General features: G+C 34.5%; 1 protein-coding gene across 1 annotated transcript in view; it reads left to right on the top strand.

Moving 5' to 3' along the window:
• The window catches only part of ERCC1 (nucleotide repair protein), a 99026-nt gene that overhangs the window by 58795 nt on the left and 19400 nt on the right, over window positions 1-20831 (top strand). The window contains exons 4-7 of the mRNA XM_089826197.1: window positions 12816-12915; window positions 13209-13285; window positions 15180-15279; window positions 15496-15567. Coding sequence (XP_089682323.1) covers window positions 12816-12915; window positions 13209-13285; window positions 15180-15279; window positions 15496-15567 — 349 coding nt within the window. The remainder of the gene's footprint in view (window positions 1-12815; window positions 12916-13208; window positions 13286-15179; window positions 15280-15495; window positions 15568-20831) is intronic.

Below are 20831 nucleotides of genomic sequence, written 5' to 3'. Positions count from 1 at the left end.
AGGACATCTAAGTATTTGGTGAATATCATGAGACGATATTTGTAGGCCATTACTATGATTACTTGGTAAATATCACGAGACTTGATATTTGTAGACCATTACTCCTAAGATCATGAGATGATATCATTATGGTTGATATCTCCACATCAAGATATCCATGAACAATGCTATATGATCTTACCGTGCATATCTCATGTATCTAGGTTACTAAGATATGGCATGGTGTATGCTACGAGACTTAGTATATGGAGACACCATGTACGGATATTTTCTTTGGTAGACATCATGAGACGTGATGTCAATGGGCATACCAAGAATAGAAATGACTATGGTGAATATCATATTGTTGATATTCTTGGGCATACCATACTCCTGATATTACCATGAGGTAACAATTGTACATTGTGTTGTTTTATTTGGATAGAAATCATCCTCCTTAGCTAAGAGGGAGTGTTGATTGGATGATTCCTAATTGACGAAATCAAATGTTTGAATGGCCTTAAACATTTGATATCTATCCTACACTATCATTATCATGAAGCATTAGTATTATTGATAATAAAGTATATATATATGTATGTATGTATCTCATACATACATACATACATACATGCATACATATATATAAATTATTATCACATATTTTAGTCATGATAATACCTTAAGCAAATATTATTTAATAACTGTTGAGAGTTAAAGAGACATGTCTCTTAATATTATATACATATTCATTGATAAGGCAACTTGAAACACACAGAAATCAGCAAGTGTTATTACAAGTTATAATAGAGACAAATCTGTTCAAACTTAACACCTTTATCTCCTCAACTGTACTGTATTTTCTACATTCTACAGTTGTATATAGTGTCTGACTTTTTTGAATTATGCTTATTCTATTTGTGGCTGACCTAGTAGAGAGTTTTGATGAATAAATAGGTGTGTGTGTGAATTGAGTGTTAATGATATGGAAGCATGTGTGGTGGAGAAGCGTAAAGAGCAGTTTGTAATGCGCTTTCATTATCATATCTATCATATGACACGAGTTTTGAGAAGCTGATGTGTGTTTTATCTAGTTGGTCGCTTGACACAGGAGTTCAAGGACAATTTCATGTTTTGGAGATCTATTTATTTCATTTCTGTGCTTGCTAGAAGACAATGAGTCCTTATGGTGGCTTGTGTGGATCTCTTTTGCCCTTCAGCTTGCAAGTCCTTTTATATCTTGCCCTGGGATCGTGCGTCTCAACTTTCAAGTCCTTTTGTATCTTGTGCTAAAGTTGTGTGCCTTAGCTTGCAACTCAAATCAGGTGTAGTGAGCTACCTTTTGTTAATAGAAATTTACACATTAGTCTTATGATGCTAATAGTTCCTGTTAGCTTTAATCTTTTAAGGAAACAAAATTTATGATTTTTAATAATTTTATTGACAAACATGGATATCTAGTATATTTAGGTCCAGTTTCAGTTTAATATTTATTTATTTTTAATATGTATATATGTATATGTATATATATATGTATATGTATGTATGTATATAATTTATTCAAGTGTAATTTGATAATACAAAAATAAAAAAAAATTTAGATTTTTATTATTCAAACTTAATCATGTTTGTTTGGTTCAAATTTTATTGGTTGATAAACTTGTACTAAATTTTCCCCCAAGCTTGGATGTGATTATGAACATGAATCTGATTACATAGTATGCATACATAGTTACATGCATGTACTTGAGAAGATTATTTCCAGTTCATGGTGAATAGTGTTTATATGTCAAATTGTAAAACCGTTGGTCATCTATCGCAATCTGTAGGATCTTATTAATAACAGAGCTCTTAATGCTTACAAGAGCATGATGACTATATGCTGCAGTCTGTTAACGGCGCATTTTAAAGGTTAAAATTTACATTTGACATAGGAGTCATGAGCAAGGAGTTTGATATTGGTGAAGTCTTTTCTTGGCGTTTGAGATTTGACAAGCATTTAAATAGTAGGTACTGAATTGTTATGATTTCTTTTTTCTTTTGCAGTTGGTGGCATTTGTTTGCAACTTTACTGTAAAGGTTCAGCTTGCAAGATACATAGATACCTACTTTTTTAGACACTTCGTATGGTATGTCTTATTTTCTTAAGCATAAATTATTATGATTTTATTGGGGAAGAAGAGATTATTTTGGAATTTGTTCTTTTGTAGAAGGACAACTATTCTTGGCTTCCTTGACATCTGGTTCACAAGGCTAGTTCGATTTCAGAATACCCGAATGTCATTTTTTTCATATTAGTTCCAAAGGAACTTGCATTGTAAACTCGTGGTGCAGTTTTTCTCGCACTCCACTTGTGATAGCCAGCAGCGCTTTGGCATAGTATTCTTTGGGCTCTGCCAAACTACCTGCTGATGCTAGCTAGATTTTGGTTTTGGTTGCAGGGTTCATCCACCAAATAGTTGTGTCTGGCACTGACTCTTTTAGCTGCTGATAAGCCTTCCAGCTAATTCACATATTCTATCAGGATGGCTTTGACTTTTAACAGCTACAATCAATTTCCTTGAATTCTACCTAAGGCTATTCAAATAGCTTCTCTACAATGGTACAACATACTCCGTACCAAGAACCAGTGTAAAAAATGTAACGTGTTTTTGAATCATGAGCCCTACTGGTGACATTGTTAACCCTTTGACAATAACAGAACATATTCTTTCAACTGATTCTCCTTCCAGTGAATGTCAAGGAGGTGCATTAATAATGGTTTTTGTATGTGCAAGGGAAATCTTTCGTATCACTTGTCCACAGAATTAATGTTTGACCTGTCCTATTTGGATCTACTTCATAACAATGAGTTGTAGTAGCATTAAATGTCAAAAATTAACCCTGAGCAATTATAAACTGCTGCATTTGACATTCTGTTCCAGATTTTTTTTCAAAGGTGATTTTGGTTTTTAATATATCCTTTTGCTCATTTCAGGCTTAGAAACAAATCTAAAAAGTAATAGCAGAATTAACATTCTTATTATAGGGTCAAGCTATTTTAGTTTTTCCTTAAAGTTACAATCTAAAAGATCTCTTTTAGAAATTCAGAACCACAGTGAGGGATTTTTTTTATAATTTATACATTAATGAAGGTTTAGGTTAAATTGACAGGGCTGTCTCTAAAATTGTAGGTTATGCTTCATAACAGAATGAACTACTTTTTGTTTAGTATATTTAACCAGATAACCTACAGGTCTAAAAGTGCAGACCGTACTTCTTCTTCTTACCATTATATATCATTAAGTTGGCATTAGATTATTTTCCTTCGGAGCTGGCGACTTCTCAAGAAGTAGATTGATAATCCTTAACTAATCTAACACATTGTGTGTGTTAGATGTTATTATGTTTATCTTTCTGATCACCAACTTATAGGTAGATTAATTATGTGAACTTAGAAAGGGACATGTCCCTTTGAGGGACATACCCTTTAGCAAGGATATATAGGAAGGTTATCCGTGCAGTTTGAGGACATACAGTTACAATAAAGTCTGCTCCTCTAGGCATCTATATCCTGTGATTAATTCAGAGATACTCCCATTCAATCAAAGGTTACAGAATTTTAAGAAACTTACATGGTATCAGAGCCGAGTTCATTTGAGAAAAGCTTTACCGCTTAAAGGAAGATCCTAACGACTAATTATTTCCCCCTGCCTGTGAAGTGGTATTGGTGTTTGCATTTAAGTGCCAATATTATTACGGGAAATAATATTAACATCTGTGGAAGTTCAATCTGATTTTGCGCACAACTGAGTTGTGTCTTTAGAATCATTAGCAGAGTTAGACTGCAAATGACAAAATCCTAGCAAATCCAATGGAGGAATCTTGATGGAAGAAAGAGTGGCGGGTATTGAGTGTTGATAGTAAGAATAGAAGAAAGGACCAACAATACCTTAAAAGAAAAATTATCGATCACATCTAAGATTCTTTAGTCATTATGTATCATGCCTTTGAAGAGAAAATGTCCAAGCAAAAACAGTAGGAACTTTGTATTGCTAAGGGATATAGAATTGTCTAGAATCGACAATTCTTATTGTGTTTGTGCATGGAAAGAAAATCGTCATGGTACTTGTTGGAATTGATATTTGGTGCCAAGATGATATGTATGGAATTAATCGCAAATATGTAGTGTGTCTATGGCGGTGAACAATATCACACAGGTGACCCAGCTTATTCGGCAAAGCCAAATACAAGCTGTAGGAGCCATAAATGATGGATAGAAGTGTTGCATCTGGCAACAGGCTATTGATTACAGAGTTGCAGCATGAATCCAATTGAAGGAGGAGGGTGTTCTAAGCAACACCATTCGCTAGGGGTAGATCCTTTCTTGGGGGAGCAAAGATGTACAACATTGCTGTCATTCTAGTCTACAGGGCATTCCGATGAGGAAGAGGTGGACGGGGAGAAGATAAAACGATCGGGACATTCTATTTGTCACCACCAGTGTCCGTCGAGGGAGGCAAGATTCATGGCAGGGCCGCTGGATGACTTGGGCCCGACTGTGAAATACTAGTATTCATCTAATCAACTACAAAGGATAACTGAGTTTTGTGAACAACACTCAATGGACGACCGTGCGCATCTGGTGGTGCTGAACTTGTCTTCAGGGACGATAGTGTATGGCGTGGAGTCTATTGTGATGCCTTCGTGGAATGTTGTGTTCCTGTTCTTCATTACACACGAAATGCTCATCGCTTCTCATTTCTTGTCAAAGACGGGTTGGTTGGTTTGTATTTACACCATCGCGCAGGAGAGGGAAGTGAAGGAAGTAGTGTCCGCCGAGGGTTTTAGTCAGCGGAGGAGCTTCATGTTGCTATCAAGCCACCCTGTCTACTGCCAGATCGGGCATCCTAATTTTATTTACATGGCATCACACAGAAAGAGGCACCCTAAGTCAAAGACACGACAATGGATATTGTAGCGGGGCTTATGTGGCACATGTGGAATCATATCTCGCAAATATTGGAGGGAGAGGTATCTTCAATGGAGTGAGGGGTCAGGTGAAATTGAAGCGCATCATGATTCCATTCAAGCTCTTCTGTACTTTTTAAAGGCATTCCCAAATTACCAGACGATTTGTTGGAATAACACATGGCTGCAATCCAGACATGAATGACAGTAAAATGGCTGCTCCATCCATTTTGATAGCCCCAAATTAACAGAATGATCTAAGGTATAGATTCTGCCACAAAGGTTCTAGAGAACATGGATTTCCTATTCATCAGCCCATATAGACATTATGAAAGGTGGTGTGTGAAGGGAATTGAAGTCTGGAATTAATGGAAAGAAGTAACTTAAGACTGCATGTGTCCATTTAAATACCATTCAGACTGAGTTTAGAAATGCGCTCACTGGTGGAATGATAGAATGAAATCTTTGAGCTGGCTTCTTAACATCAATATCAAACCTTAAGCTTGGTAAGATTAAGTTAGAACGACTACACGGCATGAAGGGAGGGCATATCTGATAGTATACAAGCCCAGTCGCCTATTGAGATAACTTAGATGGTAGTGGTTTGAGACTACTAACGTGCATAGCATGTGGCTTCTATTTTAACTGATTTCTTACAAAGGAGAGTCTTGTGAAGGTTTCAAGAAATATTTAAACCAATAATATAACCTGATAGCCAACCTGAGTTATATGAGCTCGTTGCCTTGAAAACTAAATAAGTATTAAGATTATAAATTGGGTGTAACAGATCTTGCTACTCTTAATCACAAACCCTAAGACTTCCTATAGTAGGTGTGAGGAAAGGAATAGTTGCAGGGATAAAAAAAAAACTGCAGTTGTTGGGATGCAAACATAGTGCTTTGGTGTTTTTAATTAGTGATTGGAATTATCGGGTTGATTGATGAATTCCATTCTGAGATCAATAGTATATGGAATTGTTTGTCAGTTCTTGGTAATTGCTTACGTGTTCTTCCAGAAGGGGAGATGGCAACAAGTTAGAAAGTTTTCTTGGCACCCGTTAAGACTCAAAATCAAAGAGAGTATGATTTTTCTATTTATTTATTAATCATAGGATATGGAGACATTTGGAGAATTTACAGTGAGTAAGCCGAATGCCACTCTACTGAAAGGAAACTCCCATTCAGAATAAGTTTGATCCACTATAAAAGGGAACCTTGGAATAAGAACAAATGATTCTATCATCTTAGACAAACTTGATTATTTTGTTTGAGAGGGAGTTCATCAATGAAGATAACTCGTGGATAGAATCACTGATGAGATGCACATGGATAAAGATTACATCATGAGATTACAGATCATTAAGATAAACATTTTACTCAAGGCATTTCTGATCTTCCCTCAAGTCCAAGAGGGAGTGTTAATGATTGTGGACTTAGAAAAGATGCATTCTATATAACCTTATGACTATTCAGATTATTAGTAATGGTTCTCTTAGAAAAGAGGGAATAAAGTGACATCATGCTGTGACACTAAGATCATGGATATTAGCATGGTATGCCTTTTTGACAAAAGGAGAAGCTAAATGATCTGCAATGGTGAATCTTGACTCAGAGGGAGTAGACCATGCTTTATTGATTCCCGAGTAATAAAGAATTTGTAGCAGAGAATCATAAGTATCATCTTATAAGAAGGTTATATGTCAGAGAGAGTACCTAGAAGATCGAGTTGACTCCCCAGTATCTAGGTCATGCAAACTCAGACTGAGTGTACCATGTCAAGATGGTGTATACTCATAAAGTATAGAAGCTTTCATCAAGGTTATGATGGAAAGATAAGTATCTATTGTACTTGAGCTCTTCTTTTTACCTTATGTCTATAATATCTTTCATTTGTATTTTTTTAAGAAGAGTATATGCCTTGATTTTTTTTTCTTTTCTGAAGAATGTTCTTGTAGGAAAGAATTTTTGGATTCAGAGGGAGTTTGACATCTCATCAAGGGAATAAGGAGGTCGGAAGATTTGATATCCAGTAGGAGTCTGGAATATCTAAAGTGAGCAACCATCTGATGGGCCTACCTTTATAAACATCATGGTGTAGAAGCATTTCTCAGCAAACAGTCTTGCAGCATCAATTTGCAGTAATAGAAAACAATCTTCTAGCACGAATTTGCAGTGATAGCATATGATCTTTTGGTGTTTTAAATCAGTAGAGGACTACTGGAAAATCTTGGATAGATTCAAGATTGTGTTGTGAAAGAGACATTTTGATGTCTATGAATCACAACTTGGATAAACAGAGAATTTAATTATTATCTAGACTTTATCCTTAAGTAATGGAAATTAGAAAGCAGGTATTCTTATCAAACCTTTCTGAGAGTGATCATCTCAGGAAAGATCTAGGTATGATTGAATTGTTTTGTATTTTTATGATAATTTTATTTGTCAGGCTATTGACTGTTATGGGCTTCACCATTTGTATTCATTATATAAGAGGTGACGATCTCTAAGATAATGAACACTTGTATAAAAGACATTATGAGAGATGATGATCTCTTAGATAATGTGCTAACAGTAGAGTTCTACTGTAAGATCTAGATGAGTTCAAGATCATATTGTGATGTAAACATTGCTATGTCTATGAGTCACAATTTGGATAAAGGAAGAATTTTAGTATTCTCTGGATTTATCCTATATTTTGGTAGATCTTAAACTCAGGATCTTGTTGTGATATAGAAATACCAGTTTCTATGAGTCACAACTTGGATAAATGAAGGAATTAATTACTCTTCAGATTTATCCTCTAGATTATCACTAGTAGCAGTGATTTGTCATATCACAAGTTTAGTAATATGACTTTGTATCATGTGTTCTATGATACCTCATACTAAGAAGAGTTAGACAGATATAGAGTATTAATTCTTGCTTATTCATCTGTATTGGTGTTGCTAGATATAATATCTCTTTGTAGGATTATCAGGTTAAGAGGGCGTGTTAAGTATATTTAAACAGATAACCTACAAGTCTGAAAGTGCAGACTGTACTTCTTCTTCTTACCCTTATATATCATTAAGTTGGCATTAGATTATTTTCCTTAGGAGCTGGCGACTTCTCAAGAAGTAGATTGATAATCCTTAACTAATCTAACACATTGTGTGTGTTAGATGTTATTATGTTTATCTTTCTGATCACCGACTTATAGGAAGATTAATTATGTTAACTTGGAAAGGGACATGTCCCTTTGAGGGACATACCCTTTAGCAAGGATATATAGGAAGATTATCCGTGCAGTTTGAGGACACACAGTTACAATAAAGTCTGCTCCTTTAGGCATCTATAGCCTGCAATTAATTCAGAGATACTCCCATTCAATCAAAGGTTACAGAATTTTAAGAAACTTTACACTCTTTAAAACCAGTTTAATAGTTTTAATGTAAACTTTCCTAGGTGAAAGTTGTTGGAATATGTCATTCATGTCAAATAAGGTGGATACAATCAATATATTATGTTATCAAATTATTCAACTATTATATGAAGATTTCATTGCTTACAGGAAATTGAATATGTCATTGTGTCTGCAAGAATATAATGATTGAATGAATGAATACCTCACATGATTTAACCTTAGTTGCCGGATTCATCCTAGACAGGCCGGATCTAGATCCGCATTTGTGCTTGGATCTTGACGGATCCACAAGCAACATCAAGGATCCTGCCTGGATCCTGCCCAGATCCAAGCCACAGCCTGAGGATCCACAGGCAGAATCAAGGATACTGCTCGGATCCAAGCCACACCCCGAGGATCCTCAAAATTTTTATTTTCTAATTCAGTAATTCAGTGAGAGTGTGTTGATTTTCTTTATAATTGTGAAAATAAATCAATTATCAAGTATACTAGATCCATAGATCCACACTAGAATCATAGATTCATACTATGAAATGATTTAGTTTTAGAATTATGTATATTTCTCTCATTTTTTAGCATATATATACACACACGAATCCTCCACGAATCATAATTGGGAAAAAAAATTCCCGAATCCACAGATCCGATTCACGTGCCCGAATTGGATTCGCGAATCGGCAACCAAGGCTTTAACCATACCGATCAGCATCAGTTTCCAATCTGAAGGTTAGTGCATGGCCTGTAGTCACATGCATCTGGATAAATCATGTTGATTGTTTATGTATTAACCCGACATATTAAATCTCTATTTCTTATTTTCTAGATCCTGAAAGCTTTGACAAATGTTGGAGAATACAGACGAAGTTTCCAAAAAGTGCTGGGTATAAAGCATAGAATATGGGTCAAACTTATATTGACAGCATGGTGTATAATGAAAACAAATATAAATTCATCTTTTTATACCAGTGTCTATGTGGAAACAAAGTTTTTTATGTTTTTCAAAGCATTGTTTCTATTCACGCTGGACAGGAGTGGTTGTGACTAAACATTAATAATTGTTTGAAGATTGCTGGTTATCAGGATGAGGGTGATTTGTATGTCCTAGCAATAATGGTACAGCAGAAACCTCACACAAGGATTGCCGTCTTGAATATGTGAGAACTTCTATAATTCAAATAGAATGGAAAAGAAACAAAATGGTGCTTGTCATTGGGAGTTGGTTGATAAAAGATGATTTTAGATTCAGTGGACTTGACATTTGTTTTGTTATGCAATAATCCAGATGGTTCAAAGACAGGTATATGTTAAAAATATTTAGGGCACATATTTGTATTAATTAGAGAACCGTTTGCATACCTGGTGGTGGAAGTTGGAACAAATTTCCAACTAATCAAGCTCTATATAAAATGTATTCTTGCATTCATTTTTGGATGAACAGAAATGGATATATATGTTTGTTGAATATAAGAGGCGTGCGGCAGAGTTATTAACAGGTAAGAGTATGCTGTTGTTGACGCACGGTGATATGCTGTAGAGATTTTTAAGGCCAAGTGATCTGGAGGTTGAATACAGATTGAAAACTGTGTAAAGAGAACCAATCAGTTGCAGAAAGGATTAAAGCATCCAGAAGCACAAGGTACCAGGAGACACAGAGGCTTGAAGGTCTCTGGTATTGCTACTGGTACCGTTACGGCTACTTTTCAAAAATAGGAAACGGGGGCACTTGGAGACGGCAATTTGTTTTAGCAGTTTAAAGAGTCTAATACTAAATACAAAATAGTAAAACTGTAAAACTAAAATACTAAAGTAAATACTAATAGTAATGTCACAGTAGTATCGAGTCAAACAGTTTAAAACTCACCTTGTATATCTTATATTCATATATGAATTTCTAAATATCGCATATGATCATCATCATATCAGATTAATAATCGCTGAGTTTATGATTCCATATTCAAATTTTAAATTAAAAAATATATAGTTTGATGCTAAATCATTGATATACAAACAAAAAACTTAGAACTGTAAACAAATATCAGAAATTTGTCTAGTATCTAGAATGATGATGATACTATCGTCTACTCCACAAGGCTGTGATTTACACTTTTCAAGTTTCAACAAATTTCAACAAATGTTTGTGGTTGCTGGTAGGGTTGAGAACAAAAATAAAAATAATGCATGATGTTTATAAAATCAAATATTTATAATAACCTTAAAGTTATTAAAATAAAATATTTTTAATGATTGCTGGTTGGGATGGATTCTGAAATTATAGAATAAATTTGAAAAAATGTTTGTAACTTTTTTTAGTTATTAAATAAAATATTAAAATGACTTAAATGATTAAATCATTTAAATTGCCATTGGTTTCTCATTAAAAAACATTACAATGAGGGAAAAATATATAAATTAATTTCATATTATTTTTAAATTTATTTTTTAATCAAGGGACTCCGTGGAGACTTCACTATTGGATTTGGATACTTGGAGTCTTCAGGAGACTTTGTCACGAAGTCTCCAACCATTTTTGAGGTCTCTGGAGATGCCAAAAGTCTCTGAGGGGGGAGACGCATTTCCTTGAAGTTCAGCAACACCATATTGATAAGAAGTTAAGGTAAAACGTAAAACAGGTATAATTGCTTTGTTAAATTATTCATTTTGATTCCTTCCTTTAAGGCTTATATCAGAATTGCACAGTATCATCAGAACTTCAATACAAAGGAATTACTATTCAGTCTAAATGTGTTTGATCATAATTGCACATTATTATCAGAACTTCAATTCAGAGGGAATGTTATTCAGGAAAGGTACATCTGATTGAAATTGCACAGCATTATCAAACATAAATTCAGTCATATGTGAACAAGTTGATTTTTGGCAGAAGGATCTGTGAGACTGGATTAGGACAGTAGCTCCTAGTAGTCTTTGTATTGGTGGTTTTTTCTCGCATTGGGTTTCCATGTCACATCTTGCACATTGTTTTCTATTTGATTTTTGATGTTGGTTTTATATTAAAATGGAATGCTCATGAAAATAAATTAATCCGAAAATTTAAGTTGTATTAAAGGCTGTTATACACTCCTAATTCACCCCCCCTCTTAGTACTGTAATTGTGTTCTACAAAGTAAAATTATTTTTGTAAAGTCATACAATTTTTTTTTATAATCAACATATTCTTTTAATAATGTATGATATTTGTTTTCATATATGTTCATTATATTTGACAAGAAATAATGAAACAGTTTTTTCCTCTATTTTTACAATTAATATTTTTATATTTGGTTCTCAATTTCTTTGCTGGTTTTGCCCTGGTTTAAACCTTTATAATTGAATTCTATTAATACTCTAACAATACCATGTCAATGCCATGCAAATGGAATGCTACTATTTTATTTGCTCCCTACTGCTTAGGATGATATGATTTTTTCCTTTGTTACACAAACTCTAATATATGATTCAGAATGCATGGCCTATTGAACATCATCTAGGGAAATTACCTTAACTTAGTAAAACAAAAAGTTGGACTGTTGCATCGGAACCAATGATTTGGTGTATGGAACATCCTGTATCATACATATGTACTGTATTTCTTAAGATGCATTCCAAGACAACTGGATAACTCAGCCCTCTGAGGCATAGAAAATGTGGCAGCTTAGAATGTACTAACTTACCTCTTCTCATTCAAGTGGTATTTTGTATTCCAATTGCCACCAAAAGATACAAAAATAAGTCAGCCCATGCTTGGGCGCTGCTGACCACATGCTTGGGTACAGGTCTCTCAGTAGTGCAAAGTCACTTGTTGTCTACTCTCCTCTAATCTGTTATCCAACAAGGCAATATGTAGCCACTAGGATGTGAAACTGTACAATGCGTCATAGGATGGCTTCTCGTTTAGTGTTTTTATTCTCTAGCTACTTTTTTCTTGTAGTTTACCATATATTCCTTCCAAGTTTATTGAGATGTTCAACTTGCTTGAGGTGCTTCAAAGGTGTATTTTGTTCTCCTAGTGAGTGATGTGCTTTGACACTAATTAAATACAAGTTCTATCTCAAAAAATATCTTAAAGATGTTTTACAGACAGTGGTTTTTGATAATGTCAACTAATGTCATCAAATGTTGTAGCAACTTAATAGTACTAATGGGGATTTCATTTAATAACAAACTGTACATTACGTATGGAAAATTTTGAGCAGTGAGCTTTTAAGAAAAACAATGTTTTGGTTTTAGACTATGCAGATGCTAGTTGATTTAAACTCCTAATTATTTGGGCAAATTATTGATTATGATTGGACTCACTTGTACATGGATTGCTGTTTGAAGTAAAATATATGGCTTAGTTTAATTTTATATGTAGTGAATGTTTATTTGAAGAATATAGTAGGTTTAATTCCTCATGAGATTGACTTAGGATTTTCATGAGAGTTTTCTTTTTTCTTTTTGTAGGGGTGTGTAGCATAAAATATTTTCTTTATTCTTCCATGCAGTTTGCGGTACCATTTACTTCATCCAGATTATATTTACTATCGGATACGAGAATTGCAGAAGAACTTTAAGCTACGGGTTGTTCTATGCTATGTTGATGTGGTAAGATTGAGTGCCATGAACATAAAAGTATTAGCATGTTACAATTTTAAATATGGCCAGTTGCAAGTTTGCAGCATTTTGTACTTGTATTGGAACATTGTTTCCTAATAATTGGGACTATTCTCAAGTAAATCAGGTTCTTGGGAGACAACATGATGTACTTGAAAGTTTGATTTATGCTTGAAAACAATATTTCTTTAATTCTGGATGTCATTTTAAGGAAATGGGAATACCAATTCATAAAGTAATATACTTTTCATGTAATCAGCGTTACTGTACTTTGTTCTAACCAGGAAGATGTTATCAAACCACTTCACGAGGTTACAAGAACAGCACTACTTCATGATTGTACTCTTCTATGTGGTTGGAGGTATGCATTTGGATAAGGAAAACACAGATTCATTTTGAACATATGACAAGCACATGTTTCTTAGTTAGTATGTGCATGGCTTCTCTGTGTTATATATATATTGTAGTGTAAGTAAATACAAGAATGGCATTAGTAGTTTCCATATTGTTTCGCAATTATTGTAATGCCTTTTTTGCCAAAGTATAAAATTAGATAGATTTAATCCATCAGAGTTAATTTTGTGTAAAAGTGGATTTATTAGTGGCAGTGTCTAATTTTAAAGATTATCGAATATGCCTATGATTTAAAACAAATGCACAAAAATGTTGTTTATAAATATTAACTAGCTTAAGGCTTAAGCACATTATGATCACAATCATTAATATATAGATCAACATCCAACAATATGCACATTATTTAAAGGGAACAAATAACATCTTTAGAGAATATTTAACAAAAAAAAATTCCATTGCACTTATTAATAATTCTAAATATCGCTGAATGATATGATAAGTGCGATAGCTATCTGAAAGAGCAGTTGGAAATATCACTTTCACCCTTGGAATATTTCAGTGTTTGGTTTTCATAAGTATGGCTTACTCCTGGAGTAACAGCTCTTATTCCAGGAGGAACGGCTCTTACTCAGAATACAGCATGCACCAGAGTAATCACCCAACATGCATAACAAGACATGCTTCAAAGTAATAACTCACATGCACAACATGGCATACTCCAGAGTAATCACTAGATATGAACAAAGCTTTTCCTAGGACAGTCCCGAGCGTACACTGTATGCTGAGGTGGACATAGTCTGTGTGCCTTTTCTCCTATGCCCATAGCATGTCAAATGCACTTTTTTCCTTGAGTGATCTCCATGTTCTTTCTAAGTGCAGATAACTTCTTCATATTACCTTTAAGGGGTGTTTTCCAAACCATCACGCCCATTGACAAAGGTTGCCTTTAATTTTTATATAATTAGTATAATTACTCCTCCCTTCAGAAAAAGTTTTCTAAATTTTTTTTTGGTTTAATCTCCATTTTTACCAAAGGTTCAACTTATCATTTATTCTTCTTTCCCACTTTAATGCTAAAGCTTATTTCATTACCTTGTTTCACTCTGGGGAAAAAGTCTTCTAACAATTAATATATTGAAAATTTAAAGTTATAATTGCAAATAATTTTGAGATGCTATTAATATGTGCAACTGAAAAATTAAGTGAAAACTTGTGGGGATGTCAGTTTAATTCTTTCAAATGAAAATATACATTTCCTATTTAAAAATGCCTTTCAATTATATAATTTCTTATCTCACTTTCTGAATATTTATAAATATTTTGGAGCTCAATGGAAGGAATTTGTGATGACATTTTATTCTTAAGGTTCATCTGGGCTTGGTCAGATGTCTGCAGTTGTGCAATAAGAACTTTCATTTCCAATATATGATGACTTTCTAATTCATAGGCTCCTTTTCAGAATACATCTGTGTGCCCATTTGCATGTCGGGTCTGACTTGAAATGCTTTCTACTGGCGGCTTTACTATCTTAGACTCTGCATCAATGAAATGATTTTTATCCCTGTGAGTCAGCTGCTTTTGCCTACAATGCTTAAGTGCTGTTGTTGTAATTGTTTCATGTTTGATAATTGCTTGCTTGTTGGTGAGACTTGCTCAACTGTGCAACACTGTGATGATTTATTTTCTAGTTTTATTGTAATATTAATCACTTTGAACTTGAAATAATCTTTTTTTCCCTACAAGGTTGATGTTGCAAGAATTTCATTATGTGTGCCTTTTTTAATCACATCTTTTGAGGATCTATTGCCCCTTATTCCTGTTGTAAATAACCTGTACAATTTGTTTTCTTTTAAGTGGGAGAATTTTTTGTCTTTAATTAGAATTTTTGTTTGGAGATTCAGTGTGGAAGAGTGTGCTCGTTACTTGGAGACAATCAAAACATATGAGAACAAGCCAGCTGACAGTATTCTGGAGCGTACTGACAATGACTATCTATCACGAGTATTCTTCATACCTCTCTGCTGAATAAAAGTTGTGCACTGTTCATGTAGATTCAAAACTTAGAAACTTTCATTTCTTTTGTCTAGGACTAATAGAGATAAAATGACTGAAAAATGAAATAGATTTAGAAGAACCTCTTTAAATGAATATAAGACATTTATGTTAAATTGTTTTGTGTTTTGTCTAATTTGTATTGTATTTGGTTTTTACATGCAGCTTAGTAGCGCTCTGACATCTATTCGACGTGTCAATAAAAATGATGTAGTTTCACTTGGTTCTGCATTTGGAGTAAGCTTTTCCTCATACCTAGAATTTGAAGTGTTGTTTGACCTTTGAAATTAATTTATGCTTGCAGTTAGAATTTTTTGGTTCCTACAATTATAAGTTATGATTCATATAAATTTATTTAAAATATATTGATAGGTCATAGGACAATGATTGATTTTCATGAAATCCATGGAGCCTTAATGTAATAAAACTAGCTACAAAACATAGTGTGCTTAAACCTATAAATACAGAATATGTGCTAATATGATTGCATCATATCTTACTCATCAAGCCAGACAATTTTCTGTGCAATTGCATTTAATAGATTGAAAATTAAAATACCACTGAAGAGTTTCTGTAACTTCCTTTTATATTAGTACAATTCTTTTGTATTCCCTTGTACATAAAACCACTACTGTAGAATTGAGGTTATATCCAATTGGCTTTGATTTTGAAGTTAAGAAGTTAGATTTTATTTACATTGTAGATTTCTATGATTTATTGAAATTTAATAGCTTGTATTGAAGCCATATCGATTATACCTTGATTGTCTGATTTTGTATACGGAGTAGGTTTTGCTACTCTATTAAAATTAATTGGTTATATGGCAAGCACCTGCACAGCTAGATAAGGAGGGGAGGGAGTCATTTGCAAACATAAGTGGGGCAAGGCTAACATGATAAGAAGTTAGTATTGGTTTAACCATTGTGTTATGCATAACCAAGGTATCTACTTCTTTTAAAAAGTGTAAAGTTACAAGACAAACATCACCAATAATTTGACTAGTTAATAGTCTAATAAATATTCTCTGTAAATTGCCATATACCCAAGCACTACTAAAAAGTAACATGACAACACCAAAATAGGACTTCAAACTTCCGTAGTCAAAATAATACATAAATAGAGGTGGATTCCTGTAGCGATAGCATGTAGATGCTATCAAAGAAAATTCAGGTATTCATTATTCGTTTGCCTTCAAAGTACAAGGTGGGTTGTGTGCTGAGTTCATGTTTACAAGTGACATAGGGATCCATCTTTTTTGTTTCAAGGGTTAGACCCGTGATTCTAATACGCTCAGGGACATTCTTTTTTTGAGAGGAACAAAAGCAACATATACAGAAGCACCATTCACAGAGGATCTTGTCTGATCCAGTGTATGCAAATGCAGCAAATCGAGTATTAGTTAACAAATGAAGAAAGAGATTTTTTAATATTGAGCACAAAATACATCATAACTTAGAGCTAAGAGGAAAATGTCTGAAAAGTATTTCTGCTGTTATAGTATCAGCAGACAGCAGAAAGCTAGAAGTTATAACAGTTATAGATCATTTTTGAAAAAATAATAACATAGTCTTGAGATTAGATAAAGTAGACTATCTATCTAAACTACTTAGTCTCAAGCTTCAATAATGTTAATGGAGCATTCTGCTTCACTGGCATTGATTGGTGGTTCAAGAGGAGGTCTTTCAGCAATAGCACCCCAAATTAGGGGGCATTAGGGGGCTGGCTTTCAAGGATCTCCTTATTCTTTTCAGCCACATTGATATTCTCCTTAGCCACAAACTGCTTTAAAGCCTTTTGTTTCTTTTCATCCAACATATCACTCACTGTATGTGTTGAAGTAATGAGCAGATTTGAAATCTGCTTTGTATATCAGCATTGCACCTTCCTGCAGCAAGATCATGAACCTACTCTTTGGGATTTCTAAAACAGCTGAGACCTGAGACATGATAAGTAAATAGGTGAGTTTTATAGAAAACCTAGTAAGATCCCTATTTATTGAGCTTAAGATCAAAGACACCATAAGACTTCATTAGTAAAGACAGACCAAAATTTATTGAGCTTAAGATCAAAGGAGTTAACAAATCCAGCCAAGATTTCAATCCAAGAAAAAAAAAGGTTTATTCCAATCAATAGGTCTGCCAAAGAAGGAAGACCAAATCAGAATAGCAAATTTGCATAAAAAAACATGTTCGAAAGATTCAGGAACAAAACAATGCATACAAACAACAGGAGGGACATAATAATGACAGAGGTTGTCAGCAATGACAAGTTTCCTCAACAAGAGCATCCAACGAAAACAAACTTTTTTAGGCTCTGTGGCTTGGTGCCATAAAAAATCAAGAATGAAATGCCAATTGGACTCCTGCCAGTTTATAGACCAATTTTTATTCAATGCTTTCAAGATAGATGAGTCCTCTTTAATCATGCTATAAATCTTTCTAGTATTGATGTCTGTATAAGCAGATCCTTCTTTCCATTTGAACTCTTTATAAATTTCTGTATTGCAGACCAGCTTACCTAGAAAGAAAGATCCTACCACTTTCTTAAGGATGGAATATGTTTTCGTATGGGTGACTGGGATATCAAATTTAGCCTTACAATCTTCCTAGGTCCCCAACCTGCTATTAATAAGAATATTGCCAATGAGCTTAATGCCTTATCACACCAAATTTTTCAGAACAGCTCTGGGTCAGAGGTAAAGGCTTACCTTTGAACTGAATACCCCACCAGATTGTTCTACTAATCACAGAGAAGCAAGGAGGACCATCTACTGCACCTTTGGAACATAGTAACCTTCTTACTTGTGTCTAGGCTTTCCAAATGGAGGCAAAAACATTAGATCCAAAAACCTTGATCTCAAAATCACCAAGAATAATATCAGCAAAGGGAATATCTTTCCACCTTTTACCCTTTTAAATAGCATATCTCACAATATTGTTCCTTACTAGAACTTTCCAGGGTTCATTGCCAGAGATGGATTTAAGAATCCATTTAGATGCTAATGCTATTTCATGTGTATTAAGATCTCTCATCCCAAGGCCTCCCCAAGATCTAGGTATACAACACCATTTCCAATTCACTGCATGTCTTTTCCTATTGCCCTTACCATCTGACCAAAGAAAGTCCCTCAATATTCCGTCAAGCTTTTCAATCTGATAACTGTTAAAGAGCCAAGCAGAAGCAAAATATAGTGATTGTGAGGAGCGCACCTTTTGAACAATCTGTGCTCTTCCAGCTAATGATAAAAGATGAGACTTCCATTTTTGATGTTTCTTTTCAATCTTAGAATATATCCAGTTCCACATATCTTTGATTGAGGGAAATACAACAAAAGGGATTCCCAAGTACCTAACAATACTGTTTGGACTACCCCATGTCCAGCCTTTCTGATCAAACCAAGTAGGGCTTAAGTCATTCCATCCCATGACTATTGATTTGTGAGGGACAATCTTAGCTCCAGAAACCGAACAAAAGAATAGAAGTCTGAGTACCATATTATCAAAGTTTTCTTCTTTAATCTCAATGAAGAGAGTTGCATCATTCTGCAAATTGAGTATTGAGGAGATTATCCTGATTAGGAAGTGAAATGCTCTTGAGAGGAGGCCCTAGAGTGGAAGATCTTAGAATATAGAATAGAGCATCAGCAACTAGAACATATATTGAGGGTGCAATAGGGCATCCTTGCTGGATGGATCTTTGAAGGACAATTGGTTCAGAGGGATTGCCTGATATCAAGTACAATAGAAGAATCTTTGAACAAGACCTTGATCCAGTTGCAAAAGTATGAAGGAAGGCCCAAGGCTGTGAGCATCCCTAGCACAAATGGCCACTCAATCCTGTCATAAGCTTTTTCAAAATCCAGAATTATAGCAGCCTCTTGTCCACTCTCCTCGGTGCAATTTAAAGCCTCCCAATTTGTTATCAGATTTTCAAGAATGTATCTTCCTTTAATAAATCCAGTCTGTGTCTCTGTTACTACTTCCTTTAGTAAACCAACTATCTTCTAGCAAGTAATTTGGCAATGATTTTGTATGAAAGATTAAGAAGTGTAATTGGTCTCCAGTTACCAATCTGCGATTTATCATCTTTCTTAGGAATGAGTTTGATGACCCCTATTGATGGCTTAAACCAAAGATCCTCTAAAGTATGCTTCATTATATAGATTGAATAATTCCAAGGAAATCCAATCTATATTCTTCTTATAAAATTCAGCCGGGAGACCATCAATCCCAGGGGATTTGTCATTGGCCATATCTCTGGTAGCTGCTTTAATCTCATCAATAGATATAGATTGACTCAAGGTTTTCTTCTATTCTTCTGACACTTTGTTTGGAATAAGCTTCACACATTTTGCAAGGGCAATCTCTTGATCATTACTAAACTCATAAGTAAATAGTTTATCATAATATTTAGAGAAGATCTGAGTAATGTCACGAGGATCACTAGTGGAACCCATGTCTCCTTGCATACTCTCTATTAGATCTCTCTTTTGCTTAGATCTAATCAGGTTAAAAAAAAACTTAAATCCTTTGTCTCCTTCATGGATCCAGTTAGCATTGGCTCTGATTTATTGACCCTGGAATCTATAATTCTGGATTTTCCTGAGCTCCATTTTGGTGGTGGAAAGATGTCGAGCAGTGATATTATCCTCTCTCTGCCTCTAGAGATCAAGTTCCAGATCATTAAGTCTGTTCAGCAGATAGGATTCTTCCCTAGTTCTATATTTATCATTCTTTTTCCCCACGATTTGGAATAACTTTTTCCAAATGTTGATGGAGAAACTCCGTTGATCAATGAAGCTTGTATTCTTATTACACAGTCTAGATATGTGGGTAGCCATTTGGATAGCTTCAGAGGTTTCAAGATCATTGAGAAGGGAGACATTTAATTTGAAGGAACCTTTTGGTCTACAGTCAGATCCGATGTTGCTCAAACTTTCTACTTCCACTGTAAAGCAAATAGGGGAGTGATCTGAGATGGATGCTGGAGACACTTGAATTGGAGAGGCTCCAAGATTAGAAGGGAAAGAATAGGAGGCATTTGTATAAGCTCTATCCAATTCACAATACACCTTGTTTCTGTGAATCTGATTGTTAGTCCACGTATAGCAAATATCAGGAAAGAAGCTTTTTTTTACCAATAGGGTACATGAGGTTGAGCCTTCTATTAAATTTGTTCCAAAAGAAAAGCTCATTGCCTTTCCAAGAGATTTTAACACCAATACTTTTGTCTTCTTCATATTCAATCATGATAAAGTCCCCAACAGCGATCCAATGGGCTTTAGGCAAAAACATGGCCATGAAGTTGCAAAGTTTAGCTCTATCACAGTAGTCATTAGCAACATAAACATTACATATACCAATAGTTGTATTATGAACAGTGAAGGTAATCCAAATTGCTCTGTTACAAGGGGAGAATCCATGATCCTAAATAAATGCTTCCTATTTAGGGTGACGCAAGATGCCCACCCCCCCTCTACCCTTGTAATGGGAAGAGTAGAA

Source organism: Cupressus sempervirens, chromosome 4 (assembly GCF_028749045.1).
Source record: "Cupressus sempervirens isolate cs-2001-9-10 chromosome 4, ASM2874904v1, whole genome shotgun sequence".
NCBI classification, from domain to species: Eukaryota; Viridiplantae; Streptophyta; class Pinopsida; order Cupressales; family Cupressaceae; genus Cupressus; species Cupressus sempervirens.
This window is presented reverse-complemented; position numbering and strand designations above follow the sequence as displayed.